This window comes from Ranitomeya variabilis, chromosome 4 (genome assembly GCF_051348905.1).
Source record: "Ranitomeya variabilis isolate aRanVar5 chromosome 4, aRanVar5.hap1, whole genome shotgun sequence".
Lineage (NCBI taxonomy): Eukaryota > Metazoa > Chordata > Amphibia > Anura > Dendrobatidae > Ranitomeya > Ranitomeya variabilis.
The window spans coordinates 42913256-42931534 of record NC_135235.1 but is presented as its reverse complement, the minus strand read 5'-3'; the positions used below and the strand labels follow the sequence as shown (position 1 = coordinate 42931534).

Genomic DNA, 18279 nt, shown 5'->3' with positions numbered 1-18279 from the left:
ATGCAACTGTGCTACTTCTAGTGCGCTGATCTATAGAGGAGGTGCCAAGGACTGGACCCACCCACATCTGATATTGATGACCTTTCCTAATTGTGCATTTGTAGCCTGTTAAAAGGTTGAATCACACCTTTTAAAGTAAACAGTCTTAAAAGTCAATCAGGGACTTTAAGAAGAGATCTAACTTATCCACGGTGGGCCCTAACCGGCTTATTCCTACCACACTCAAGGTGACTGAAAAGTCTCTCCCTTGTGTGTTCATATGGAGAGACCTATCAATCATCTTCAGAGGGGCAGGAAGAAGCCGGCCGGGGACCGCCCTGGACTAGTCATGCGTCTCCCTATAGTCGCCCAACAGCTCATCAAACTACGTTTCATCTGAAATGCAGGAATGTTTCAGAGGAAGAGTGATTTCCCATTGCGTTTAGGGACACGCTCCTTGGCCTTATCGGCGCATACATCTGAACCCCATGCAAAAGGGGAATCGGACATATGCGCTGACGGGGCCATAGACTGCAATGGTGACGTCAGAGCGAACGTGATCTCTAACGTTCATCATTTTTGGGAGTGTACACCTACAGGAGGAGAACACACAGCCTACTAAGTCTGAGTGTCCACCTCCTGTAGGCGTACACTCCCGAAAATGAACATTAGAGAGCACGTTCGGTCTAACATCACCATTACAGTCTATGGTCCAGTGTGCGCATGCGTCCGAATCCCGTTTTGAAAAGGGTTCGAACATATGCCCCGACGGGGCCACCAAGCATGTCCCTAAACTTAATGTGAAAGCACCCTAAAACTTTCAAGGCTGCAATTACTCAGGCAGGCTCTGATTCATGATGGTTGTGATTCGGGCGGCATAAATCTAGTGACAGATTCCCTTTGATGAGCGCTGATTAACTATATCAGTGGATCTGCACTCATTCACTGGCATGTTTACACTTGCAAAAAAGTACTGACAGGAACATAATGATCGGTAATACAGTTGATCTGTCCCCATGCAGTATCACGCAATTGGCAGCATATCACCTATTTAAATACTGGACCATCTAATAACGATAATTTTGATGATAGCATAAACTAACAGGCAAACCAACGAAAAAGTGTTTTGCCGGCATGATTACACTGGCCAATAATTGGGACGGAGAGATCCTACGAAAGTTTGTTTACTACTTGTTGACTTTGTCTACGTTCATCACTGTAAAAAAAAAACCATAAAATCCTTACAAAAATTTTCATACTTTTTTTTTGTTTCAATAATTAAAATATTTTCATACTTCTTAACATATTTGTGCAAACTATAAAACTATCCAAAATAGCACTGGAACATGACTAAGACTAAACATGAAACGTACCACAAAATAAATTATAAATAAGGATAAGGTTGATACCAATTCCCCAATATTAGCGGTAAAGCCAAAATTAAATATCCAAGAACCTAAATGATGACATAATATGTGTAAGGAAATAAATATATAAAAAATAAAGTTCATTCTCAGGCGCTAAATACATGATTAGCATCGTACGAAGAACAGAATGAGGGCAAAAAAAAACCTGTTTGGGTGCAAAAGATTAAAGAGTCTTGGTAAGAACATTAAGATGTAAGGTTTACTGGTATTGGTCAAGTATATCCAGCGCCATCCTATCAGGATGATTAATGAAGGCACCTTTTTCTCAGAATGTCAGAGTCTGCCTTTTTAACAACTGACCTTTCATAGAACACTACTGAACTCATAATTCCACTTTTGTTCAGTTTCTTATTAGTGGAGTTAAAATTAATACTTATGGGAATGATGGCTAAGGTGATGCATAGTAAATCACTGAGCACATCTGCCTTCTAAACGGACTACCAAAGGAATAGTACCTGCGCCTGTCTCCGCAACGACTCTTATTTACATTAAAGAAAAAAAAGTCACCTCCATGATAAGTGATCCATTGTATGCTAATAGCAGAATTTTTCCTTGCTCAGCTTATATTATAACACAAAGAAATCTGAAACTCTCTATACACAGTATAAAAATAGAATAGGGTATAAAGACGTTATTGGGGCAGCAGATAAGACTCATCAAATCCAAGGGACATTAAAAAGAAAATTCAGGTAAAATTTTAAGTGTAAGTAACGGTTATTGATCATAGACATCTATGAACTCCAAAAACAATGAATAGTAGATTGCCTTAATGTTATATTCCTGTTAAAGCAAGTTTATCATCTATCTACAGGATAGATGATGACTACCAGATCTTGCGGTCCAGCTGCTAGAACTTCAGAGCAGGGAAATTTGGAATAAAATCTAGGTAACATATTAGAATAAGTTAGAGATATTAAACAAACACCCATAGATTTCAAAAACAGTGACTGGTAGGAGTACCTTTAGTGTGTATACCAGTTAAAGCAAGTTATCGCCTATCTACAGTATAGATGATGATTGCTAGATTTTGGGTTCCAAGGCTGAAACTCTTATTGAACATCAGAACAGGGAAATTTTAATGAAAATCTAAGTAAAATACTAGAATAAGCTTGAGATATTAAACAAACACACATGGACTACAAAAACAGTGAATAAAAGAGTGTCATAAATGTGTATTCTACTTAAAGCAAGCCATCAAATATCTAGTTAGAGAGGAGGACTACTAGATCCTTGGGACCAGATGCTAAGACTTCTACTGATCGCCAGTCTTAATAATAACTACCAGATATTAGAGTCCAACTTTTGGAACCCAAACTGATCACCAGAATGGGGAATTTATATCCTCAAGAATGTACAAGTAGCTTCTTTCAATCTCTATAGTACGGCCGGACTTTGGCAAGAGTTGGACTCGGTGAGTTATCTCAAGCTTTGAATGGAGCACCCTTCTGCCTATCGGATCGGTAGGTGTCTCAATGTTTGGCCTTCCAATTCTGGTTATCATCTAATGTGTGCGTAAATGATAACCAAAATACAGTTCAAAGTACAATGAAAAAACATGAGCTCACCCTTTGCATCCCAAATTGTTAGAAAGCACGAGGCCACGCCACCGCCCAGCGTTTGTAGATGCAAGTTTATAAAAAAAAAAAAAAGGTCCAGTTTCCAAATTTAATAGGAGATAAAACTGTGATTTTATTATTAATCCATGAACACATTGGAAAAATAAAATAAATGAAGGGGGAAGACCTTTATGAAAACTATGCCTTTTGACTGTCAAAAGTTATTTGTTCTGGTATACAAATACATGTAGTGAGTTGCAATTTATAAATTGAACCGCCCCATCAGAAAACACTCAAGAGAGTAAAGCTATGCATTTCTAGGTAAAAATGACTTGCTGTGCACACGTTCAGGCTTTTGAACGTCTTAACTGCTTCTAGCTTCCAAAAATGCAAAATAACCTTACTATTCTCCTGGCGTATTCGGCTTGGAAGATGCTCTGTACTTTACATGAAAGCCCGGTCGTCTTGCCATTGATTTTGCTTTTAAAAAACACTAATTGTTTCTTCATTATTCTATGGAGTGATAATAAATGACTAGAAAAAAGTCACAAAAACCATAGAAAAACCTTCAAAAAAAATACCCAGCTGCTAAAATCATCAGAAACCAACTGAAATGGAATAAAAGGGTTAATTGCGCACCGCCTGTAGATTAAGGTAAGAGCATAGAAGCGGTATCCAGAAATGCGATTTATCTGTCAACGCGTTTCGAAGAGTAAACCTTCTTCATCAGGACAAGCCACAATGTCCCGATGAAGAAGTTTTGAACTTCGAAACGCGTTGACAAATCGCATTTCTGGATAATGCTTCTATCCTCTATCCTTGATCTACTGGTGGCACAGAATTAACCCTTGTATTGCACTTCAGCTGATTTCATTTTGTGGGTCTGCGTCAGCCTTGAGCTTTTGGTGGTTGTGGTTACACAACCTTACGAGGCAAGTACCATGGCCTTTGGTCTCCTCACTGTAACTCGGATAAAACCCTATTGCACTTATTGTTATTCCAGTATTGTTGACTTCAAAACCATCAGAAGAAAACAATGACACAAAAAGACACATTGGGAATAAAAAAAAAAAACACCGGAATTTCCTGAAGCATCTTCTGCTTGAAAACCTCGGTGGGTTCACCAGAATTTAAAAGACTTTGCGTGCACATGGCTTTCGATAGTAATATAGGAGACCTTATGAAGTCACTTCCAGTTGGTTTCTCCATTAGGATTTACTTTTTTTATTGCCTTCAAAAGAATTTTATTATATTTATTAAATATCAATCAAACCTTTACTATATTGTACAGACTTTATTACATCCCGTTCGAAATCCTAGTTTTCCTAAAGCATTTAAAGGGAAAAAAAATAAAATAAAAAAGTACTTATGATGTGAACCACCATGCTGGCGTTTTTTTTTTTCGTTTTTTTTCGGCTATCTCTGGAGTTGTTTGAAGCAAGTATTTTTCATTTCTGACAGAATAATGCATTTGCATTCTGTCTTTTTAAAGACCCTTTTTGTGGCTCAGGACTTTTGAGGCCTACAGGCAATCATCTCACGTCAGAACCCCAAACCGTAATGATTATTCCTTAAAAGTGCATTAATATAACTGTTCCATATTCATTTTTAAGAGTTCTTCCATTTTCTTTTAAGATAGATTCCTTTTTTACTGTCACCAGACTGACAGAAGCAGCTCCTTGAAAAATACTCCCATGAATAAATGGTTAAAATAGATCATTTCATTTGAATGTATCATAATATATCCAGCATTAATATTTTTTTATTATATGAAATACTGCCAGCCACCAAAAAGGAAAAGTCCTTGACCAAAATATCTCAGGATATTAAACTGAGAAATGATCTACTGATGCAAATCATTAAATCTATTTGCATTTGCTTACTGAACCCTATCAAAGAAATTAAACTACATACAGTAGGAACGAAATCTGCTTCGGCATGGTTAAAAGGAGACATCTTGGAGGTTCTCGAGATCTATGCTATTAATTTTTCCCACTTTCAATCATTAACAAGTAAAATATTTTTACTGCTTGAAAAGTTTTAATAAATAGGGGGAAAAAAAATTAAATAGGTATCCAACAGTCTGAATGCAACCTGCGCTCACTATGGAAATTAGCTTACAATATGTTGCTAACCATTCATACTTTACATTTTTCATAGATTTTTAAGATCGTGTCCAGGTATATTGTAAAACCATGTGTAGGACCCCTGTATGGTTCCAAAAAACCGACCTGCAGTCACTCAGGCCGGCCATACTGAGATATGCATCTGTAGAAAATTGGGGTAACACAATGGTACGGTATCTGAACTCATACCAGGCTATGGCAGCATAATATAGATCTACACTAAGTGGATCCATAATAGAGGCGTATGCATGAGCCCTAAAATATAACATGTGGCGGCACCCCGCATACCTGGTGGTTGAATTTAGGGGGAGGGCGAAAAGTTCCTATCTGCAGTAAACCGTATATACATTTTGTTTCTGGAACCCTTAAAAGGGTTATCCAGGACTTTTTATTTTTACTATGGGTTTAAAAAAGTGTAATTGTTAACTACCTGGTGTCAGGACAGATCGGTCATTGAATGCTCCTGCCAGCGATTCAGCTGTACAATGTCAACAAAACAGCTCTTCCTCTTCCAGGCTGTTGTATTAACGAGACATGACTGCCGACATCATGCTGATTGATAACTGACTTCCTGAAGCTTGGCCCGGTCAATGAACATAACATCGGCAGGCATGCCCTGTCAACAGAGCAGAGCAGAAAAGAGGCAGCTGCTCTGTCGAGGTGACATCAGCAGAAGCCACTGAATCGCCGGCAGGAGCGGTCTGTGACTGCTCTATGCCGGCAAAGATCCACGCTGTGCACCACAGGCAGGTAGGTAGCAGATACCTGCCTGTTAGGCTAGTTAGACTTGGACAAAATCTTTTAAAAAATGTATTTACCGGGAAAGTCAAGTAGATGGGGTCCAACCAGCGGAACTCCCATGGATCCTAATAATGGGGGTCCCAGAGTCTCCTGTGTACACGAGCTGGCTGTATGCAAATAGCCTGTATAAAGATATAGAGAATAGGGTCTCTAGTGCCAGCTATTGGAGCGAGCAATCCTAGAATTTAATATTAACCCTTTAAAGAGCTTTGTCATGTCTTACGTTCATAAAGCTAAACAAAAACCTTCTCCAAAGGGTAAATACATCCATTTGCAGACAGCAGTTTCAAGGTTCTTGCATCTCGTCAGAGTAAAATAGGAGCCTGTTTGATTGAGTGAGAGGCCTTTAATGTAGATCTGGGGGGTTCATTTTCCTTGACAAAAGTTCAAAGTTGGCTTATGTAGACTTCTAGGTCATTCAATGATTCCTGGGGAAAAAGGTATGCAAGTAGTCTCTCCAAGGAGGAGGAGGATAAGCGTTCTACTGCTAGAAGTCCACGGTAGTGGTGGTGAAAACGTGTAATCACTGCTATACCCACTCTCTATGGGATGGGACTCATGCAGATAGCACTCACATAGGACTTTAGGACCCTTTGTTCTCTTGATCGGTGGGGAGCATACATTATTCACCTGGGAATATAAATTTTAATGGTCGGAAAAAACGGCTGTCCAATGACCATGAATGTTTAAGATATGAGTATCCTATTAAAGAAAGCTCAGGCTTGAGCAACAGTCTACAAAATTTCACAAATAAAAGCAACATGAAAAGGTGAATGGAAATACTTTGTACAAATTTTTAACTGCTTAATATTCTCGATTTGTGTCTTTCCATAACCAACACCAATGGCACGAGATGTTACATTAAAGGGAACCGGTCAGTGCATTTTTGAATATAGAAGCAGGGGTATGGCTGTAAAGCCGCTTGTCCCCCAATAAAATTAATATCTCTTTTAAGCCGGGGTCACACTTGCGACAAACTCGCGTGAGCCTTTCGCATCAAGTCCCGACACTGCCGCCGGCACTCGGGACCGGAGGGTGCGGCTGCATAGAAATACATGCAGCCACAAACTCCGGTCCCGAATGCCGGCGGCAGTGTCGGGACTTGATGCGAGTTTCTCGCATGGCACTTGTAAGTGTGATCCCGGCCTTATAGAGAGTGAAATCTAGTGTAGATGCCATATGCAAATCAAGCTGGAAGTGCATCTACACGAAGCAAGCAGGAGGGCGGCATCGCAAGAAGAAGGGAGGCGCCGGACCAAGAAGAGCGACGCCCATCAGACCGGACCACCCCGCAGGTGAGTATAATAAAAGTTGTTTTTCTTCTCTTCCAGGTCGAGTTGGGGGCCGATGTACAGTATTATAGAATGCCATATATCAGCCCTGAAAGGTGATGGGCGTATCTCTTATCGGCCAAACCTGGTGACAGGTTCACTTTAACTCGCACCCAATACACTTCCAACCTGGTTTGCATTTTCTTTGTTATACACGCACATGATATGACACATACTTCTGCTACAAGCTTCACTATAGGATTTGAAGAAAAAAATGAATGTGCAAAATGTAAAGAAATAAAATTACAAAAAACAAAAAAAAACTTAAAATTCATGGTGATTTTTTTCTTTTAACGAACATTTAAAATTCAGAGGAAAATAGGTTGTACTCGGTGCATTGTCATATGGACTTTCTGACAATCCGTAAGAGAAACCCACTTAAGATACTAAAAAAAAAAAAACATATCAATTCTTTAAGTGTTTATGCTTATAAGACAAAACACTCTTTAGATTTGACTACTGAATCAATGGAAGAAGAAACAAAAAAACGCCGCACACACAAAAAATGAGATAAAAGTTTTTTAATACTTTTGAAAACTATTTTTTTTACATTGATTTTTATGTCAAAAACTCTGTGTCCATTACCCTAAAACTGTACAGTGTTTTGCACCGAAAGTGTGAGGTTCCACATCTGACAATGGAGTGACGAAAACCACTGTTCCCAAACACAACCAGCAGAACACACAAACCAGCCTAATATGTGAATAAAGAAGGACATAAAAAAAGCTAAAAAGTTGGAAATGGTTTGGTCTATTCAGAAATTCATTTTGGCTGACATGTCGGCCATTTCTATTTTTACTTCACACTACTTAAGTTATTAAATGTTGTAATATCGCTATTGTTTACCCCCCTTCCGGTACCTTCCTGCCGTTGTGAACCCTCCTTCATAACGCAAATTATGTTCAAGTTGGGCACCCCCTCTGCATTACCCTAATTATTTTTTTCTACATTGTTGCACTATTTATATCATTTTTATAAAGAAAACTACAAAAAATTGCTCAAAGCTCTGCTGCATATGCTGAAAATACAGAGCATTTTTTTAAGGCTCTTACAGTAGACTTTTCTCTGATATCTGGAAAACGGGATTCTACATTTAGCTTTAGATGCAAATTATCATCTGGAAAGTTTTACACAAGATGAGTAAAGCAATGAATGTGTAATAATTAGTATAAATGTAAACTAAAAAGTTAAGTTTAACTATGACTAGTGATGAGCTCGGAAAAGGCGTTATCTGAACATGCTCAGGTGCTAACCGAGTGCCATCGGCGTGCTCAAAAAATATGTTTGAGTCCCCGCGGCTGCGTCTCTAGTGACTGTTTGGGACAGCTGTAACACATGCAGGGATTTCCTGTTTGTTAGGCATGTGTTGGGGCTGTCAAACAGCCGCGAGACATGGAGCCGCAGGGACTCAAACATAATTCTTCGAGCACGCCGAAGACACTCGGTTAGCTCCCAGACATGCTCAGATAACACCCTGACCGAGCACGTTCGCTCATCACTACTTATGACATAACGTTGCAGAATTCATTCATCTTTCTTTATAAATAAAAAGGTAAAAAAAAAATATCGTAACTAGATATCCAGTCTTAAGGAAAACTTCCCGTAAAGTTCTGGCTACTTTTTCCATAAAACAAAAGCTCTTAAGATTCCTTTAAAATTAAATTCTAAAAAGTAATTGAAGAAAAAAAAAATCCACTAATTTTATATTCACTGCAAAAATAACCATTATAGACCGACCCCCAAGAAAAAAAATAATAATAAAATGAATTAAAAAAAATAATTAAAAAAAAAAAAAAGAGTGGAAAAAAAAAATCTGTCTTTCAAACAATAAAACACAATGTTACACTGGCATCGGCTGTGTTTTTAAAAGAGTAGAAGAACAAGCTGAATGCGTGCTTCACTGGCTGGAGGGCTTAGCAGCTTTTCATTTGTGAGCGCTGAAGAGGGGCTCCCCTGTGTCCCAAACAAAAGATACGCTGTGAGAGAACACTCGGAACGCTTCACCTGCTGGAGCCAATGAGAAAAACCAAGACTGTTCTCTGGCACCAGCCGGCATACAAAAAAGTCAACACACACCAACATACACCGTAGGTTTTTTTTTCTCACTATAGCAATATTGTCTCGGAAACTTTTGATATATTCAAAGAAATACGCTCGAGATCTCCATCATCACATTTTTCTTTTCCTTTTGATACAGAATGCCTGAAAATTATAACTCAGGTGATTAGCATGCTAAGTGTTGCTTTGTGCATGCGCATTCTGCACCTGAAACAGTCTTCTACTCCTGATATTTCAAAGAAAATAACAACGAATTAAAAATGTATTTTTTTTTTTGCAGCTATGTAAGTTGAAGTGTCTTGCTACTGCAAAAAAACTCTGAAATATGTCAATATTGTGAATAAATAAAAAAAATGAAAAAATAAAACTATTATATATATATATATATATATATATATATATATATATACACACACACACACAGTATATATTAAATGTATTATATATACACACACAAAATAATTAAAAAAATCAAATAAAAATAAATTATATATAAAGAAAAAGAATAATACTAATACAAATATCAACAAATATATATATATATATATATATACCGTATTTTCCGGCGTATAAGACGACTGGGCGTATAAGACGACCCCCCAACTTTACCAGTTAAAAAATAAAATCTTCTTAAAAGTCGGGGGTCTTCTTATACACCCTATGTCGTCTTATAGGGCCGGTGAATATGTGCCTTTTGGGGGGGGGGAGTGATCCTGATGAGGACGAGGGGGCGTCTCACAGGAAAGTGAGTATCCCCCATTACCTTATCATAGCGCTGCAGCGTGGGGTCTCTGTGCTGGGAGCGGCGGCTGCTGTGCTGTGGCGGCTCCTCTTCTGCAGTGTGGGGCCTCTGGTGCTGTGGGGCAGTGGCGGCGGCGTATCTTCATACAGTCGGGGCTCCTCCGGCATCTCAAAGACTGGAAGCCCCGCCGGCAACTCCATGGGTACAATGCGGTCAGGTGGCCTCCGGGAAAATGGCCGCTGCTCAGATTCAGATCTCGTCCCGAGATCTCGGGAGACGAGATCTGAATCTGAGCAGTGGCCATTTTCCCGGAGGCAGCTCAATAGGTGCGATGCGGTGGCCCGGCCGCTGGGGGCTGCGCATGCTCAGATTCAGATCTCAACGAGATCTGAATCTAAGCAGCGGCCATTTTCCCGGAGGCCAGCGCATTGTACCGATGGAGTTGCCGGCGGGGCTTCCAGGCTGAGATGCCGGAGGAGCCCCGACTGCATGAAGATACGCCGCCGCCGCCACCGCCCCACAGCACCAGAGGCCCCACACTGCAGAAGAGGAGCCGCCACAGCACAGCACAGCAGCCGCCGCCGCTCCCAGCACAGAGACCCCACGCTGCAGCGCTATGATAAGGTAATGGGGGATACTCACTTTTCTGTGAGACGCCCCCTCGTCGTCATCAGGATCACTCCCCCCCCCACCCACCATATACACCCGGCGTACAAGGCGATTCCCGGCGTACAAGACGACCCCCGACTTTTAAGAAGATTTTCAGGGGTTAAAAAGTCGTCTTGTACGCCGGAAAATACGGTATATATATATATAGATAGATAGATAGATAGATAGATAGATAGATAGATAGATAGATAGATAGATATATATATATATATATATGTACATTATAGTAATCATTAAAAAAAAATAGAAAACTAATAACTAAAAAAAAGAGTATTAATAATAATAAGAACAAATGTATAATATTGTCTGGTGGTAACTGTGAAAGCACACCACTTTATTTTAGGCCGGGTCCAGATGATCATATATCACAGTCCACATATGCCCGGACCAAGCACAGGTCTCCTGATCCAGATATACAGCATATACAAGGCTGAAGGTTCCAGTTAGGAAACCCTTGATCGGTCTACGCATTTTGAAATATGGCCGTCTGGACCCCGATGACCTACAGTAAATCTGTACTTTTAGAGATTCAGGACAATGATTGACTGATGCAGTCACATGTCCAGAACAGTTTTGTGTCAAACCAAAACAGAACCCGGCAGAGAAAAGAAAATACGTTTTTGTCCATCTATGAAAACAGCTATTCCACCATTGTTCTTTTTCTTGTGTTCTTACGATGTTAAGAACAGAAATTACATAACATACCGTATTTTCCGGCGTATAAGACGACTTTTTAACCCCCGAAAATCTTCTTAAAAGTCGGGGGTCGTCTTATACGCCGGGAATCGTCGTGTACGCCGGTGTATATGGTGGGTGGGGAGGGGGAGTGATCCTGATGACGAGGGGGCGTCTCACAGGAAAGTGAGTAATCCCCATTACCTTATCCTAGCGGTGCAGCGTGGGGGTGTCAGTGCTGGGCGCGGCGGCGGCTGCTGTGTTCTGGTGCGGCGGCTCCTCTTCTGTGTGGGGCCTCTGTGCTGTGAGGTGGCGGCGGCAGCGGCGTATCTTTATCCAGTTGGGGCTCCTCCGGCATCTCCTTAGCCCTGGAGGCCCCGCCGCAACTCCATCGGTGCAATGTGGTGGCCTCCGGGAAAATGGCCGCTGCTCAGATTCAGATCTCGTGTCCCGAGATTTCGGGACGAGATCTGAATCTGAGCAGCGGCCATTTTCCCGGAGGCCACCGCATCGCACCTATTGAGCTGCCTCCGGGAAAATGGCCGCTGCATTGCACCGATGGAGTTGCGGCGGGGCCTCCAGGGCTAAGGAGATGCCGGAGGAGCCCCAACTGGATAAAGATATGCCGCCGCCACCGCCACCTCACAGCACAGAGGCCCCACACAGAAGAGGAGCCGCCGCACCAGAGCACAGCAGCCGCCGCCGCCACTCCCAGCACTGAGACCCCCACGCTGCACCGCTACGATAAGGTAATGGGGGATACTCACTTTCCTGTGAGACGCCCCCTCGGCATCAGGATCACTCCCCCCCCCCCCAAAAGGCACATATTCACCGGCCCTATAAGACGACATAGGGTGTATAAGAAGACCCCCGACTTTTAAGGAGATTTTATATTTTAACTGGTAAAGTTGGGGGGTCGTCTTATACGCCCAGTCGTCTTATACGCCGGAAAATACGGTATTTATAACAGTACGATAGTAAATTTATATACTTTTTATTTATTTTTTGTACTGTAATAAAATAATCTGCCTTAGGCTACCTACTGAGCTTTTGCAGAGTTTTTGATGTTGCAGATTTTCTGCACTTATTATGTAAAATTAGGTTCCTTACGTTTTTACTGCATTTTGAAGCCGCGGTGTTTGCCTCTTTTTGGTGTGTTATGTTTTCAATAAAGCTGCTTTGTTTTTGACACTTCCTGGTATTTGTCTTTGAAAAAACTTTAGTGATACAGTCATGTGCAGATTACATACGTCCTTGATGAATTTCCAATGCAGAAACAAACTAAAGAAGCATGCATGTTTTTTCCCTGTGGATTTTCCTGCATCTAATGCAAGTCTATGGGAAAAATCTTCACGTGGCCGCAAGAGAAATTGACATGCTGCGGATTTGAAACTCACACCATAAAAAAAATAATAAAGTTCGCATCCACTTTACTGGAACTGTAAGACACAGCGAAAATACGCAGCGCCAAAATCTCACCAAAAAGTCATCATGGGCACACAGCTTTACTGTTTGTCCATCTTTAGGATTTTTTTTTTCTTACTTAACTGCAAATATTTTTTTTTTTAATTGGGCTTAACTAAAAATATTGCACCGTTTGCCTTCTGTGGCCTCTGTGCTGCACCTATGCTGGCATCTATTGCTGGCTACAGAATGAATTGAGGATCTGTCAGCGAGCTCACTGTGACTGTCCAATGGGAGAGTATAGAACTTTTTTGTCTTTTTTTAGCAACTCTCAACTGATTTATCATAGACCACATCAAAGTTGAATGTACTGGGAGACAAAGATCCTTTAAAAGTCAAGCAGTGCAACATTTCTTAAGGGGGTGCTCCGGGGGATAAAAAATTATTGTAATGACCATACCTTCATAAATTATTAGGATAACAGTGCTGTTTTCCACCCTCACACTACCTGTACTTCTGAGTAATGCTGCAGCTGCTCACTGCCACACTTGTCTTATGGGGCACTGCTTCACACATCAGGGGCGGTGCCTGCTCCCTCCTAGTCGCAGCAGCCAGGCCCCTAATACCATCTGCTGGTCGGTGATCCGATATTGGGGGCATGATCTGCTCCCAGGTAGCAGCAGCAGCCAGCTCCCCGATACCATCTGCGTGTAGGCAGTCACTGCATCTCGGGCGTCGGCATCTCTCTTCCTGTCTTCCTTCCTGTGCTGAGCGGTCACGTGGTATTGCTCATTAAAGTAATGAATATGCACTTGTCTCCACTCCCATAGGCGTGGAGTGCATATTCATTACTTTAATGAGCGGCATCACTGACCGCTCAGCACAGGAAGGAAGACAGGAAGAGAGATGCCGAAGCCCGAGATGCAGGGACTGATAGGCAGTGCCAGGAGGATGAGTAGGACTGGGGGAGGGTGAGCGATGTGATATTCACCTGTCCCCGTTCCACCGCCGCGCTGTGTCTTCCGGGTCCTCTGGCTGTGATGTTCAGGTCAGAGGGCGCGATGACGTGGTTAGTGCGGGCCCTCTGCCTTAACAGTCACTGCAGAGAGCTGGCGACGCTGAGGAGCAGCGACGAGAGGTGAGTATGTAATTTTTTTTTAAAATTTGTATCGCAGCAGCAGTATTATATGGGGCATATTTTAATATGGAGCATCTTATGGGGCCATCATTAACCTTTATGAAGCATTACATGGGGCATATTTTAGTATGGAGCATATTATGGGGCCCATCATGAACTTTATGGAGCATCTTTTGGGGCCCATCACTTTATGGAGCATTATACGGGGCATATTTTGTATGGAGCATCCTATGGGGATGCTGATTCAATATGAATATTCAAAAACATTTAACCTGCTGATGTCTCAATTAATTTTACTTTTATTAGTATCTATTTTCATTTTTGAAATTTACCAGTAGCTGCTGCATTTCCCACCATAGGCTTATACTCGAGTCATCAAGTTTTCCCAGTTATTTGTGGCAAAATTAGGTGCCTTGGCTTATACTCGGGTCGGCTTATGTCTCTTTCACACTTCCGTCTTTCAGCTCCCGTCACAATCCGTCGATTTTTGAGAATGCGGGATCCTGCAAAAAAAATTTGCAGAATCCTGCATTTTCTCATAGACTTGTATTAGCGACGGATTGTGATGGATGGCCATCCGTTTCATCTGCCATGCACTGGATCCTGTGTAAAAAACCAGTCCGTCGGGCAGAGAAAACGTTCAGAGGAACGTTTTTTCTGCACGTCGGAAAATCGTTGACTGTGAAAAGCAGGAATCCAGCGACGGGTCCCGTCTTTTCAAACTGAGCATGCATGGAAGAACTTCCAGTCAGGGAAATTCTCTCTCGCTCTCTTTCTCTTTTTACTATTGATGCTGCCTATGCAGCATCAATAGTAACAAGATATAAAGTTAAAAATTATTTTAAAAAAATAAAAAAATCGCAGTATTCTCACCTACCGACGCCCCACGCAGCGATGCTCCTGGCAGCTAGCGTTCCTAGTAATACATTGAGAAATCTCACGAGAAGTCACGGTCTCGCGAGATTTCGCAATGTATTACTAGGAACGCTAGTTGCCGGGAGCATCGCTGCGCGGGACGTCGGTGGGTGGGAATGCTGCGATTTTTTATTTTTTTTTAACCTGGTTTGTGTTGTGTATGCATTTTCACCGCGGAAAATCGCTGCGAAGACGCATACACAACAGATGCACATAGCCTCGACGGGTCCGTCAGAAAGACGGGCCCAGTCCACACGTTTTCCACAATCTGCACAGGATCCGTTATTTCAACGTCTTGACGGATCCTGTGCAGATTTGGAAGACGGAAGTGTGAAAGAAGCCTTATACGCGAGTATATACAGTAAGTGAATAAAATAAACTAGATGGGTATTTCCTGAAGGAACTACAGATAGTGCTTTGGAATGGTGCCCGGGCTGCCCCTGCAAGACTGACACTTGGGTGCCCCTCAGGCGGTCCGATTTGGTGGGTTGGGTCAATCTGGGTCTGATTTTGTGGGCGGGGTAAATCTAAATCCGATTCGGTGGGCGGGGTCACTTTTGGTCCGATTCTGTGGGCGCGGCCACTCTGGGTCCGATTTGGTGGGCGGGGCACCTTAGGGACCAATTTGGTGGGTGGGGTCACTCGGTCCGATTTGGTGGGCTGGGCACCTCAGGGTCTGATTTGGTGGGCTGGGCACCTCAGGGTCCGATTTGGTGGGTGGGGTCACTCTGGGTCCGATTTGGTGGGCGGGGTCACTCTGGGCCCGATTTGGTGGAAGGGGTCACTCTGGGCCCGATTTGGTGGAAGGGGTCACTCTGGGTCTGATTTGGTGGAAGGGGTCACTCTGGGTCCGATTTGGTGGGCGGAGCCACTCTGGGTCCGATTTGGTGGGCGGGGTCACTCTGGGTCTGATTTAGGGGGCGGGGTCACTCTGGGTCCGATTTGGTGGGCCGGGCCCCTCGGGGTCCGATTTGGTGGGCCGGGCCTCTCGGGTTCCGAATTGGTGAGCGGGGTAATCTACTATCTAATTGTCTAAGGGCACTTCCGTCTTTCTGTCTCACAACACCGCTACGTCATCATCTCGTGAGACCGCAATGCACTCTTGGGACCGGAGCGCGCAACAAGCATCGGGTACCGGCCACTCCAGGTGCAACAAGCATCGTGTACCGGCCGATCTAGGAGGTGCAACAACCATCAGATACCGGCCGCTCCAGGAGGTGAGTATGTAACTTTTTTATTTTAATTCTTTTTTTTTTAACAGGGATATGCAGAATACTATGTGACTGGACAATATACTACGTGACTGGGCAGTATAACTACGTGGCTCTGCGCTGTATACTGCGTGGCTCTGCGCTGTATACTGCGTGGCTCTGCGCTGTATACTACGCGGCTCTGCGCTGTATACTACGTGGCTCTGCGCTGTATACTGCGCGGCTCTGCGCTGTGTACTGCGTGGCTCTGCGCTGTGTACTGCGCGGCTCTGCGCTGTGTACTGCGCGGCTCTGCGCTGTGTACTGCACGGCTCTGCGCTGTGTACTGCGCGGCTCTGCGCTGTGTACTGCGCGTTCTGCGCTGTATACTGCGCGGCTCTGCGCTGTATACTGCACGGCTCTGCGCTTTGTACTGTGCGGCTCTGCGCTATATACTGCGTGGCTCTGCGCTATATACTACGTGGCTCTTCGCTGTATACTACGCGGCTCTGCACTGTGTACTGCGCAGCTCTGCGCTGTGTACTGCGCGTGTCCGTGCTGTGTACTGCGCGGCTCTGCGCTGTGTACTGCGCGGCTCTGCGCTTTATACTGCGCGGCTCTGCGCTGTGTACTGCACGGCTCTGCGCTGTGTACTGCGCGGCTCTGCGCTGTGAACTGCACGGCTCTGCGCTTTATACTGCGCGGCTCTGCGCTGTGTACTGCACGGCTCTGCGCTGTGTACTGCGCGGCTCTGCGCTGTGTACTGCACGGCTCTGCGCTTTATACTGCGCGGCTCTGCGCTGTGTACTGCACGGCTCTGCGCTGTGTACTGCGCGGCTCTGCGCTGTGTACTGCGCGGCTCTGCGCTGTGTACTGCGCGGCTCTGCACTGTATACTGCGTGGCTGTGCAATATACTACGTGGACATGCATATTCTAGAATACCCGATGAGTTAGAATCGGGCCTCCATCTAATAATCATAAGACTACAGATAGTGGTTTGGAATTGTGCTGTACTGTCACTTTAAGAGCTGATATTATCTGACAAAACTTGTGACCTGGTGAGCTGATGTAGATTTCATAGGCGTTGGCATAGTAACTGTGTCTGACTGCGCATATCAATGAGCTAATCAGCCAGGTGGCAGTTATTTTTAGAAATTGCCTCAGAAACCAGCCCATTATAAACGTATAGGAAAATTTCCCTATTGAAACGCATTGAAAGACTTTTTTCAAACACAAATTGCGCAAAAACTACAAATCCGATCGGCACGAAAAATACTTAGCACACCTCTTGGGGACGCTGGCTTCGAAATGACACCTCACTGGAGTCTGTGAGTTTAGCGGTTCGGGCCGCATTACGTGCGGACTGAATAATAAGAATAAGAAGAAGTTTACCACGGTGGAATAACAGTATAGTGCTTTGTTCCAAAGCACTATAATAAATATGAGCAGTCAATGGTTGAGCTGTGCTTTTAAGACAGGAATGAATGCACCTTGATCTAATCAGTGTTTGAGATAATTTGTTAAATATGAAAAAAAGTTCTCAGTAACCACAAAGTGCACATAAGCTTTAAAAACTCCACAAACAGTCAAAAAGAAAAACCTTACCCTGATTCAAAATTCAGCAGTTTAATATCATGGACTCCCCGATGACAGCCCGTTATCTGAATCTCCCCCACAGGGCTCTTAACCAGCATCTTTTCCATCTTACAATTTTCTAGCGCCATCTATAAAAAAAAAAATTTATAAAAGAACATGTAAGAGCTTTGAATTTTTTTTTTAGAAAGTATGATCAACTTTAAAAAATTATATTTGGGAAAGAAATGATAACACAACTAAATCGGTAAGTTAAGTTTGATCTGATACTCCGTTTTGGCTTTTGGAATCTGGCATAAGGAAAGAAAGGAGAGGAGCGTACAAATAACAATGTCTATATAACAAAACCAGGAAACAATGGTGCTCAGGTGTCTGCAGGACACTTAATAATAACTGCGAAGAGGACGAGCTGAAATAATCACGTGTTTGGTCTCGTTGTGAAGCACAGCAGGCCGACACGCTCTACCATGACTCTTCTGTGCTCGGAGTGACCTCAACCTCAACAACCCAGGAACAAGGAACCATTTCAGTAGTTCCAACGCCTTGGTTATCAGACCTGGTGGCGAGTTCCCTGCTGTTTTCTTTCCCTTTGTCTTCTGTAGATTTTTTGTGCTTGATCCAGACTGCTTGACTAAGCTTGGATTGTGAATGTACATGTATTAATCCTGTCCTGA

The 18279-nt window shown here is 43.1% G+C and overlaps 1 protein-coding gene across 2 annotated transcripts in view; it reads right to left on the bottom strand.

Annotated features, from left to right (window-relative positions):
• Positions 1-18279, bottom strand: part of MGMT (O-6-methylguanine-DNA methyltransferase) — a 484940-nt gene that overhangs the window by 384308 nt on the left and 82353 nt on the right. For both annotated transcript variants that reach the window (XM_077258429.1, XM_077258430.1), the window contains one exon: positions 17618-17736. In XM_077258429.1, coding sequence (XP_077114544.1) covers positions 17618-17736 — 119 coding nt within the window. The remainder of the gene's footprint in view (positions 1-17617; positions 17737-18279) is intronic.